The 12,281-nt window shown below is 45.7% G+C and overlaps 1 protein-coding gene across 1 annotated transcript in view; it reads left to right on the top strand.

Annotated features, from left to right (window-relative positions):
- The window catches only part of LOC124717377 (protein PALS1-like), a 550,527-nt gene that overhangs the window by 436,009 nt on the left and 102,237 nt on the right, over positions 1-12,281 (top strand). The window contains exon 5 of the mRNA XM_047244219.1: positions 4,217-4,418. Coding sequence (XP_047100175.1) covers positions 4,217-4,418 — 202 coding nt within the window. The remainder of the gene's footprint in view (positions 1-4,216; positions 4,419-12,281) is intronic.

Below are 12,281 nucleotides of genomic sequence, written 5' to 3'. Positions count from 1 at the left end.
GGCACAACGTGACTAGAAGAAGGGTTCGGTTGGTAGGACATGTTATGAGACATCGAGGGATCACCAATTTAGTATTGGAGGACAGCGTGGAGGGTAAAAATCGTAGAGGGAGACCAAGAGGTGAATACACTAAGCAGATTCAGAAGGATGTAGGCTGCAGTAGGTACTGGGAGATGAAGAAGCTTGCACAGGATAGAGTAGCATGGAGAGCTGCATCAAACCAGTCTCTGAGCTGAAGACCACAACAACAACAACAACAACAACAACAAGATGTCGTCGGGATCTTGACACACAAATACGTACGTTAGTGTTAAAAGAACTTTACTCCTAGCAGTCATTGACCAAACTCTGTGTACGAACAGCGTGAAGGCGACTACACATGGAAATAACAGTTTAGTTTCTGACCACAAAGATAATAAAGAGGAAGCTGTGACTTTTTGGTTTTTCTGTATTCATGATTATTTTAGAATTTTAAGATGGTTAACTAACGTTAAGTTGTAAATGAAAGACTAAAAAAGTTAAAACGAGGAATATTGTAAAGAATGACTCTTATTTTCAAGAAATATAATAAAACAAGCTCGTGTAAAAGGACAACAATACATAAACAGTCGGAAGAAACTGTGAAAATGGTCGAATTATACGATATATTTGTTAGTGCCTCGTGGCATAATGGTATAAGAAAACAATACCACCAGTGGAAACAATGAAATGTCTTGTGCCCCGATCTGAACAAGTTAAGGATGTGTAGCGACTTCACTTAACGTAGCCATCGTATGTCATATATTCAAGCTTTTAGATGGGTAGATCACATAACTAATGAGGAGGTATTGAATAGAATTGGGGAGAAGAGGAGCTTGTGGCTTAGCATATTCAGACAGCAATACCTCCGTCAAAACAAAAATGTCACGGACATTCAGCAAGTACTCTCATATGCTTCCCATGGAGGAGAAGAAAAGATTTTCTACGAAGCTACTGTTAATTGGAATGACGTGGCCGGAGCAGATGATAGTGAAGTAGAAAGTTCAAAGTTAAATCAGCATCTGTAAAATTATTGACTTCGTGCCAGGCTCAAAAACCACGGTTAACGTTTTGTTTGTTATGTACTTCGATGTTCTAAAAGTACTAAATAATTTTACTTCTGGAATATTGTTTAGATACCTGCAAAAATGAGATAAGTTGTTATACATAAATTTCGCAGTCATTCAAGAAAATTTATTAAGCCACTGTTGAGTTTTTACAAAAATATGATTTTATTTCAAGTAACAATATCAAGAACAATATGAAATATTATGTCTGGAATATTTTTACAAATGAACTGTTAAATGGACTTACGTCCATGCACTATAAAGGCCTTAAAATACGTCTAAATTGCGTCTGAAATGAAAAGTGGTGTGACAAGTCCATGAATAACAGTAGTAGCAGTTTAGTAGTTGAAGTCACGCAGCTGAACCAGGCGGCAAAGTTTTTTCTGTTTTCTTAGAAGTAGAGTCAATAGGCTTCAGCTCTTTTAACAAATGATTATTCATATATATTGTGGGTTGTGCACAGTATGGGGTAGTCTCATGCGAGACGGACTTGCTAAGGTTTTATTTTCCTGACGTCGATATTCTGATGACAGTAAAAGAAATGAACCGACTGAAACTCTTAAAGTAGGCCTAGTTACAAATAAATCAATGTGGAAATCACTCCACGTCAGTACTAACGTATCACCTCTGTCTTGATTTGTAGATCAGATGACTGTATGTTAAACCATAATCTTGTGTTTCTCTTCGGAAGACGGTTGGTGTATTCACTGATTTACAGTGATGACTCAAGCCTACATTTAAAAACATTGTTTTGGGTAATTTCTGGAAAACATATGTTCTAGAATCAGTTTGTAATGAAGATTCTGAAAAGTACTTTCATTTTCTCCTATTACGTAAGAAAACAAAATAACCTATTATGTATTAAAAATTTAAGTAATCGCTATATAAATAAAAAAGTGCAATCAGTGCCTGTATTTTTGTAATTGTTTTATTTTCTTAGATATATAATAAAAATTCTACAAGCAGGCGACTTAACATTATGAGTACTCCATTGCATTAATATTCAAACTTTCCTCTTTGATTCCTCGCTGAACCTCATCTTTATTCCTCCCCTTCAACATCTAACAATAGTCGACCATCATATTTTCGTTACATCTTCACTGGTACCTCTCCTTAATATCGTGCTGGAAGTGTTCTCTTAGTTTGTGCCCCAGATTTTCATGGAAGTAGTCAGTATGCGAGTGTAGGAAATTTACTTGTACACTCATGCTACAACCAGAATTCTTGAAATATTTCCAACACGATTTTGACAATCTTCTTCTAATTTCGATGTTTTTTACTCCCTAAAACATCGTCAGGAACAGACCCGAAGGCAGTCCACATCTACATCCGGAGGGTACTAGTCAATGTATCTTTCCCTCTAAAATACACGGAATTCTCATATTTGTGCCTTTTCATCAATTTGTGACTTTGACGACCAACAAAAACTTCAGACTTCAATTTATTTTGACTGATGAAGAAAAATTTCGCAGAAAGGTATTTAAAGCATGATCCATAAATCCCAATTAGACAAGTAATGGTGGAAGCAACGGTTTTTTTTCTTTTTTTACCACAAACTTTTCATGCAAATACCTCCCATTTGCCCAGAGTTTTAGCGAAGATGAAAAATAGCGTCATACGTAAGATTTATATGCTGCAATGCACTCGACCTATAGAGGTCAAATGAAGAACTGGATACTACCTTCGTAGCTCAATTATGTTACAGGATGCCAATGTTGCGTAACTCGCTTTTTTCGTCCTTCGTAGAACTAGTATCCTGTTCTGGTGACCTGTGTAGGTAGTAATACTAGTGCTGGCGAAGGTGAGAAAAAGCGAAAGCTGTAAAATTTGTATTCGTACTGCACTTGACCAACCCTGCTTCCATATTCATAGAAATATACGAATGAGGTAAACTGAAGAGTAGGATACTATACTTAACATTACGTTTGGAATATGAATGTACATGCTATGTGTCTACCATCTGGTTTCTCTGTCCTACTTTCCTTTGTTTCTCAATACTCGGTTTTGCTGTTAAATCTGTGCAATACATCATCTCTGATAACTTCCGACGTCTCAAAAACATCGTTTGGTGTTGGGAGCGCCTATATTGTAGGCGACACCCCAAATCGAATTCGGCTTCCCAACCAGTGTTCGAGCTTTATGCTGTTCTCCAGGCTGTCCAATACATCCGCCGCCATCAGCGGATACAGTATGTTATCTGTTCAGATTCTCTCAGCTCTCTCCTCAGTCTCCAAGCTCTCTACCCTGTCCCCCCTCTGGTCCACCGGATTCAGAACTGCCTACGCTTGCTCCACTTGGGGGGCCTCTCTGTGGCGTTCCTCTGGATCCCAGGACTTGTTGGTATCTGTGGAAACGAGGCGGCCGATATAGCGGCCAAGACTGCAGTCTCTCTTCTTCGGCCAGCTATTCGCACGATTCCCTTCGCCGATCTACGGAGTGTTTTATGTCGTCGTGTTGCTCTTTTATGGTACGCACATTGGTCGACACTTCCCAATTGCGGGACGTGAAAGCTCTTCCCTGTGCTTTGACCTCTTCCTCCCGAACTCGTCGTCGGGAGGAGGCATTTTTAACTAGACTCCGGATAGGGCTCTCAACTGTGGACGGTGAGACAGCTTTTACTTGAGTGCCCCTATTTTACTCCGTTACGCGTCCGTATACAGCTGTCGCCTGATATATCGTCGATTTTAGCAGATGACACGCGATCAGCCGATCACGTTATCGAGTTTATTAGTGCCAGTGAGATGACGTCAGTCATTTGAAGCTCTTTTCCGGGACAAACAACCCCCCTTCTATAGTGGTTTTTTAAGCTTTCCTTCTGTTTTTGGTTTCCCCACTTTTTTGAGTTTTGCTCCCATTGCTGCTGGTTTCCAGTTTCGTGTTTTTTTTGTTTTTTTTTACCTTAGTCACAGACCGGACGCTAATGACCGTAGCAGTTTTGCGCCCTAAAATCATAACAAAAAAAAACTTCTGACGTCATTGGTCAAAGTACAGGAGCCTTAGGTCAAAGCTGACAGGTTGTATCCCATTCCTCAGTAATTCCAAATGCAGCTTACATAGCTTTTCTCGAATACCTCACACCGCGCAGTGTGTTTGGTGAGCCTGACGTTTCGACCTCTGTGTCCCGTCATCAGGAGCAGCTGCGGAAGCGCAAGGAGGCGGAGGAGCAGCAGGAGGCGCTGAACCGGTCGCTGCGCGGGTCGCGGAAGCTGCAGGCGCTCGAGTCGCGGCCGCACGGGCTCGTCAACGACGCCTACTCGTCGGCCGACGAGGACGACCTGGGCGCCGTCACGGGCCAGCAGCAGCAGCAGCTGGCCGCCGTGCACAGGGTCATCGGTGAGTAACTTGCCCGACACTACATCTTTCATTTATTACAGACTAGCCGAGAAACATTTTTTTGTTGCACGGCTTAGGGGTGGAAGCTCCGTCGTCGCACACGACTCCAACTTCGAAGTGTGCAACATGGGGAGATGCATTAAGCATACCCTTCGACACCCCTGAATTGCAGTTTGCCTGATTTCAGGCGCATAGCAGCCGCAAGGCAAAATGTGTGTCCAAGTTTCAGACAAACACTGAAGAGCCAAAGAAAGTACACCTGCGTAACATCGTGCAGGGCCCGCGCGAGCACGCAGAAGTGCCGCAACACGATGTTGCGTGCACTAGACTAATGTCTGAAGTAGTGCTGGAGGGAGCTGACACCGTGAATCTTGCAAGGGTGTCCATAAATCCGTAAGAGACGTGGAGACATGAACAGCACGTTGCAAGGCATCCCAGATATGCTCAGTAATGTTCATGTCTGGGCAATTTGGTGGCCAGCGGAAGTGGTAAAAAGCAGAAGAGTGTTCCTGGAGCCACTCTGTAGCAATCCTGGACGTGTGGGTGGTTGCATTGTCCTGCTGGAATTGCCCAAGTCAGTCGGAATGCACAGTGGACATGAATAGATGCAGGTGCCCAGACAGGATGCCTACGTACGTGTCACCTATCAGAGTCGTATCTAGACGTATTAAGGGTCCCATATAATTCCACCTGCACACGCCCCACGCCATAATAGAGCCTCCACGAGCTTGAACATGGTCCATGGATTCATCAGGTTTCTTCACACCCCTTGATACGCCCTGCTGAACCCGCAGTACAGGACAGGTAGTTGGAATTGTGGTAAGAGGCCAAAATGAGTGGCTGTAAGTTACACTCGAACACATATAACTTTATTTATCTGACCAAACATTACAGTACAAATTCTTGAACTTAGTTTTCGGCTGAATACGCCACACTATCTTATGCCTTAAGGGCACAACCACTTTAATTTTTAAAAAAGGCTAAAAGCCATTAACTCAAAATTCAGACGCCAAAGAGAATGTTTAGAAGGCAGAAGGCCTCACGTTAAGTAAGTTCTATAATTTCGCTGAAGGCCCAAAAATCTAGCAGTTGAAAAGCAACAACCTTTATTTAGAGACGGCTGAAGGCCCATGATTTAAGACTCAAGGTAAAATTAAATAAAAAACACAAGGCAGAAGGCCTTATCTTCAATTAGGTTGAAGGCCCCAAACAGTCTGATGCTCGAAAGACAAGGATCCTTAATTTAAATTGGCTGAAGGCCCCATGACTTAAAACTCAAGGTAAAATAAATTTAAACAACAAAGCCTTATCTTAAATTAGGCTGAAGGCCCCAAACAATCTAACACTTGATAAGCAAGGAATTTTAATTTTAAAGTGGCTGAAGGCCCATGACTTAAACCATTACTAAAAACAATTCAACTTTAATTCAAAACCATCGGTTTTGAGCCGTACAAATACCAGAACGGAAAATAAGAAACCGCAGTGCAGCTAAAGGCGCTCAGAAGTTTCGGGGGTCGGCCAGCACTTGAAATACTAACGATCGCTTAGGTCGGTCAGGCAGTCGGCCCAACCATTCTCGATCCGACGACAACCCAACCAACAGACAGTCAACAGACCCACCGACAAGGTAACTTGCGCTCCACTCGCCCAGGATACGACCGGGAATTCAATGCAAAACGTAGAAGGCATGGACGCCCACAACCACGCATACATTAAGGTGTCAGACTACACACTGTCCTGGACAGCGACCACTCGGTGGGGAAGGACGTCAACGGCCAGGGCAGGTAACAGGAACGTTAACGGCCACAAGGCAGAAAATTCCGCTGGTGCACGTCAACTGCAAATAACCAAATACAGTTAGACTCCACCAGACAGTGGCTAAACGTTCGCCAACTCGAACACACACGTTGTTGCTAGCGGGAATGTCCCAACAGCCAACAACGAGAACCAAACGGCACAATGTGAACAGTCCAAACCCAACTTTCGTGTCCAGGGTCCGTGAGCCACACACCTCGTAGCAATGGGAACAGCCCCACACACTCCGACACTGCGTAGAGAGCGCAAGTGGGCCCGACGAAACTACGCCCTGCTGAGATTTCCTCACTGCTCCATGCCAACCGACCGACTGCCACACGCCAGCACGGATACAGCACTAACATAACTGAGCAGTCGCCATCACAAGCTACACACACTTGCACGAAAACTAGACAATACTAACGACAGCGACTGTGCAATAACAAGGACGCATCACGAGTCGGCACACACAGGCAACCCATAAGCGATCGCCGGCCAACATACACGTCGTTCTACAATACGACTGACCGACGACCTACCGAGGTAGTCCGCACCGAAGTGATATGTATCGGCAACCGTCGGGCTAGTCATGGCTGTCCGGACCTCACTGCAGCCGCGCCCCGACTGAACTTGTGCAGCGTCCTAAATCAAACACTTCCAGGTCTGAACTGCACTGCTAGTGCCTCTCAACTCAGTGGCAGATCCGAACTCACTCCGAACACACGACAACTGGGAAGTAATAGCAGTCCGCAAAGATAATACTCCAGAGCCTATATCGATAAGCGCCGCTGCTGCCGCTCACGGGCAGGCAAGGCGGCAACTCGATGACACCAGTAATAGAAATTAACATAACGAGGTGGTAGTACAGTAAAAACAGGATGTCGAATGAGACATGGCACCAACACGAGCCGCCCACGGCTCACCCGTGCACGTCCATCCGCTCGATACAATTTGAAACGAGACTCGTCCGACCAAGCAACACCTTTCCAATCGTCAACAACTCAATGTCAGTGTTGAAGGGCCCAAGCGAGTCGTAAAGCTTTGTGTCGTGCAGTCATCAAGGGTAGACGAATGGGGATTCGGCTCCGAAAGCCTATGTCGATGACATTTAGTTGAATAGTTCGCACGCTGACACTTATTGATGGGCCAGCACTGAAATTTGCAGCAAGTTGCGGAAGGGTCGCACTTCTGTCACGTTGAACGTTTCTCTTCAGTCGTCGGTGGTCCCGTTTTCTCAGGATCTTTTTCCGGCTGCAGCGATGTCAGAAATTTGACGTTTTACCAGGCTCCTGATATTCACGGTACACTCGTGAAATGGTCGTACAGGAAAATTCCCACTTCATCGCTGTCTCGGAGTTGCTGTGTCCCACCGCTCGTGCGCCGCCTATAACACCACATTCAAACTCACTTAAATCTTCCCGAATAAGATTTTCACTCTGCAGCGGAGTGTGCGCTGATATGAAACTTCCTGGCAGATTAAAACTGTGTGCCAGACCGAGACTCGAACTCGGGACCTTTGCCTTTCGCGGGCAAGTGCTCTACCATCTGAGCTACCGAAGCACGACTCACGCCCGGTCCTCACAGCTTTACTTCTGCCAGTATCTCGTCTCCTACCTTACAAACTTTACAGAAGCTCTCCTGCGAACCTTGCAGATCTAGCACTCCTGAAAGAAAGGATACTGCGGAGACATGGCTTAGCCACAGCCTGGGGGATGTTTCCAGAATGAGATTTTCACTCTGCAGCGGAGTGTGCGCTGATACGAAACTTCCTGGCAGATTAAAACTGTGTGCCCGACCGAGACTCGAACTCTGGAGGTTCGCAGGAGAGCTTCTCTATAGTTTGTAAGGAAGGAGACGAGATAATGGCAGAAGTAAAACTGTGAGGGCGGGGCGTGAGTCGTGCTTCGGTAGCTCAGATGGTAGAGCACTTGCCCGCGAAAGGCAAAGGTCCCGAGTTCGAGTCTCGGTCTGGCACACAGTTTTAATCTGCCAGGAAGTTTCACTTAAATCTTGATAACCGCCATTGTAGCAGCAGTAACTGATCTAACAACTGCGCCAGACAATTGTTGTCTCGTATAGGCGTTAGCGATCGCAGCGCCGAACTCTGCCTATTTAAATATCTCGGTATTTGAGTACGCATGGCTACAGCACCTCCTTCGCGCGTCAGTGTAGAAGTGCAATTGGCACATCTGTCATTTGTTCTCAGGTTGTTCATGTGGAAAAGTTTCCGACTTGATTATATGTTCGCGCGGCAGGAATCACCAGATTTTGAACGCGGTATTGTTGTTAGAGATATTTCGAAAACCGTTAGGGAATGCAATATTCCGAGAGCAACAGTCTCAAAATTGTGCCGATGACATAAAATTTCAGGCATTTCCTCTCACCACGGAAAACGCAATGGCAGACGGTCTTCACTCGACTACAGAGGCCAGCGGCGTTTCCGTAGAGTTGTCAGTGCTATCGCACAAGCAACACTGCAGAGATCAATGTGGGACATACGAGTCCTGTACAAGTTCACCTTTTAGAACATTTAAAGCGCAAGTTCTCAGCCATTGCATCAATTTGAAGTACTATCAAGGTTCGTTTGAGTATTAGTGCAGCCTCGTTTGCACTGTGCTTCGTTGTAGGTAACTGCATCAGTTGCGATATGTCTGAGGTTAGTATTAAGATTGCCCCTTAGGTCATTAATGCAGGGTGAAAAGTATTTAAACCGACAAACTCTGTGAGATTGTAGGGGACATGAAAACAAATATTTTCGCTAATGTCATTTTTTCCTAGGAGGATTATTTAAACTGGTGGAAGCCGTATTACGCTCTTCAGTTGTTAGAGGTCGTATTATGTTCAGTTGTAGGCAACTGCTGTCCACCAGTGTAGTAGTGCATTGTCTCTGTTTACTAATGGAGCGATTCACCTGGAGTGAGTACTCTGACATGATTGGTGCGTACTACGTAGCGCACCACAACGGACGAACTGCACAGCCGGTTTGTCAGCAACAATATCCTAATCGTCGTATCCCGCATCATATGACCTTTGCTACTGTGTACCAACGTCTGCGTGAGACCGGGTCATTTAGCAGATTACCTGGACAGGGACGCCGTCGCACGGTAAGAACGCTGCAATTTGAGGAAGGTGTCTTGCAGCATGTGGAGCGGGATGCAAACAGCACTCGTGAAATTGCACGTAACATGGGGACTAATCAGACGAATGTAAGAACAGTCCTTCGAGAGCAATTGTTACGTCCATTTCACTTATAGCGTGTCCACAACCTGGAACCAGTTGATTATCCACCCAGAGCACAGATTTCGCAGTGGTACCTGGAACAGTGTGAAATGCATCCTACATTTCCATCCTCTGTGTTGTTTACCGATGAAGCAACGTTCGGGCGTGATGGAGTCTTCAACATTCACAATTCGCATGTTTGGAGTGAGGATAACCGACATGCCACAGTTACTAGCGCTCATCAAGTGCGGTTCTTCGTTAATGTGTGGGTCGGTGTTGTTGGGGACTGTTTAATTGGGCCGTATGTGCTACCTAGGCCATTAAATGGCAAACACTATAACAATTTTCTCGCCAGAGCATTGCCAGAATTTGCTGGAAGACGTCCCGCTCCCTACAAGACAACGCATGTGGTTCCAACATGACGGGGCGCCGGCACATTTCAGTCGTCATGTGCGTCGACTCCTGGACCGACTGTTCCCAGAAACGTGGATTGGCAGAGGTGGTCCTGTACCATGGCCTGCTTGATCCCCAGATATGTCCCCTCTGGATTTTTTTGTGTGGGGAGAGATGCATAACCTTGTTTACGCAACTCCTGTTGCATCAGAAGAGGATCTGGTTGCTCGGATAGTAGCAGCAGCAGCAGGAACAATTCAGGATACTCCTGGGGTTTCTGCCCGTGTCAGACAGAACATGATCCGACGGTGTAACCTTTGTTTACGTGTCGATGGAAGCATTTTTGAAAATCTAATGTAATTGAAATTGGGTTTTGTTAATGTGTTGTCTCTTGGTCATAAAAAATGTTTAAGTGTTTCTTGGTTTAATTAATTTGACGCCAGAGAAATCTTCCTCTACTAGTTTAAATACTCCTCATAGGAAAAAATGACATTAGGGAAAAATATTTGTTTTGATGTCGCCTACAACCTCCCAGAGTTTGTCGGTTTAAATACTTTTCACCCTGTATACAATAAGAACAGCAAGGGGCCCAACACACTTCCTTGGAGCACATGCGAAGTTACTTTGATGACTCTCCATCCAAGGTAAGACGCTGCGTTCTCCCTACCTAAAATTCCTCAATCCACTCACAAATTTCTCTTGATACCCCTTATCATCATACTTTCGATAATTAGCGTAGCTGCGGTACTGAGTCGAACGTTTTCCGGAAATCGAGGAATACTGCATCTATCTGACTGCATTGATCGAAGCCTTTCGGTGTGCTATGTGAAGGAAGTGCGAGTTTGGTTTCACATGATCGATGTTTGCGGAATCCATGCTGCATGGCAACGAGAAGGTCGTTGTGTTCAAGGTACCTAATTATGTTTCAGCTCATAAAATGTTCTAAGATTCTTCAGTAAATAGATGACAGGAATATTTTTGTAGATTACTTGTACTACCCTTCTTGTAGAAGGGTTGTGAGCTGTGCCTTTTTCCAAAAACTGGGCACAGTTTTTTGTTCAAAGGATGCATAGTAGATAATAGTTAGATTAGGGGCTGTATAAAGCGTTTATTTTGCATTTTGTTTACGACCATCCACTAAGGAAGGGATTCTATTTGTGTTTATCTGCTCTGCATAGTAACTAACAGTTCTTGATAAAACTTTACGTAGTTTTCGTGTTAGATCTCTTAGTGTTTTCTTGATCGTTTAGAACAGAAAGCGCCCTAAAACCGTCTTTTGTTTGTTTCGCGGCCGTTAGCCACTAGTCACTTGAATCAGCAGTTGTCTTGTGACAGCCAGAGCGAGAGCACCAGCAGCAGCGAGTACTGTTTGTATAAAGCGTTTTTGTACTTATTTGCTGCGCTTAGCTTTTAAATAGTTTTTCTGGGAAAACCTAGCGTAGTTTTCGCGTCTCGTATTTCAGTGAGTGTTTCTTGATTATCAGAGTAGCTCATCAGAAGATTATCTTGGGAATTTGTCACCGTATAGAGTAGGGTAAACATAGTCATGTGTAGGGACTGTGGTTGTTGTGAGCGGACGCAAGGAGAATTGGCCACTCTTCGGGGGCAGGTGGAGGCTTTGTCTGTTAGGCTCATCGAGCTCGAGGCGCAGGCGTCGGCTCGTAGTGGCGTTGGGGCAACTGTGGTGAGACCTATGCCTACTTCGGTGGCCTTGGAATCACATGGAACCCCTGATGTCGCTGCGTCTTCCGGCAGTGAGCATCTTACCGGTCAGCCATCACTCCAGGGTGAATGGAGGACAGTGGTGGGCTCGCGCGTGTCTGGCCGAAAGGCGAAGGTGGGATCTGGCCGCGTGGCAGCTGCCTTACCCCTTTCCAACAGGTACGGGGTGCTTCCTAGTGGTGATGACATCGTTTCCGAGCCACCACAGGATGCCTCGCCTGTTGGGCCAGTGGCCGATTCTCCGGCAAGGTCCCGACAGTCACAGAGGGCGGGCCTATTAGTTATAGGGAGCTCCAACGTTAGGCGGGTTATGGAGCCCCTCAGGAAAATAGCGGGTAGGTCGGGGAAGAATGCCAGTGTGCACTCGGTGTGCTTGCCGGGGGGTCTCGTCCGTAATGTGGAGGAGGCCCTTCCGGCAGCTATTGAACGCACTGGGTGTGACCGGCATGTCGGAACGAATGACGCCTGCCGCTTGGGTTCTGAGGCCATCCTTGGTTCCTTCCGGCGGCTGGCTGATTTGGTGAAGACAACCAGCATCGCACGCGGAGTGCAAGCTGAGCTTAATATCTGCAGCATAGTGCCCAGAGTCGATCGCGGTCCTCTGGTTTGGAGCCGTGTGGAGGGTCTAAACCAGAGGCTCAGACGACTCTGCGACTATAATGGTTGCAAATTCATCGACCTCCGTTATTGGGTGGAGAACTGTAGGGCCCCCCTAGACAGGTCAGGCGTGCACTA

This window comes from Schistocerca piceifrons, chromosome 9, assembly GCF_021461385.2.
Source record: "Schistocerca piceifrons isolate TAMUIC-IGC-003096 chromosome 9, iqSchPice1.1, whole genome shotgun sequence".
Taxonomy (NCBI): Eukaryota; Metazoa; Arthropoda; class Insecta; order Orthoptera; family Acrididae; genus Schistocerca; species Schistocerca piceifrons.
Note: the sequence above shows the minus strand (reverse complement) of the source record. Positions and strands in the feature narration are given on the sequence as shown.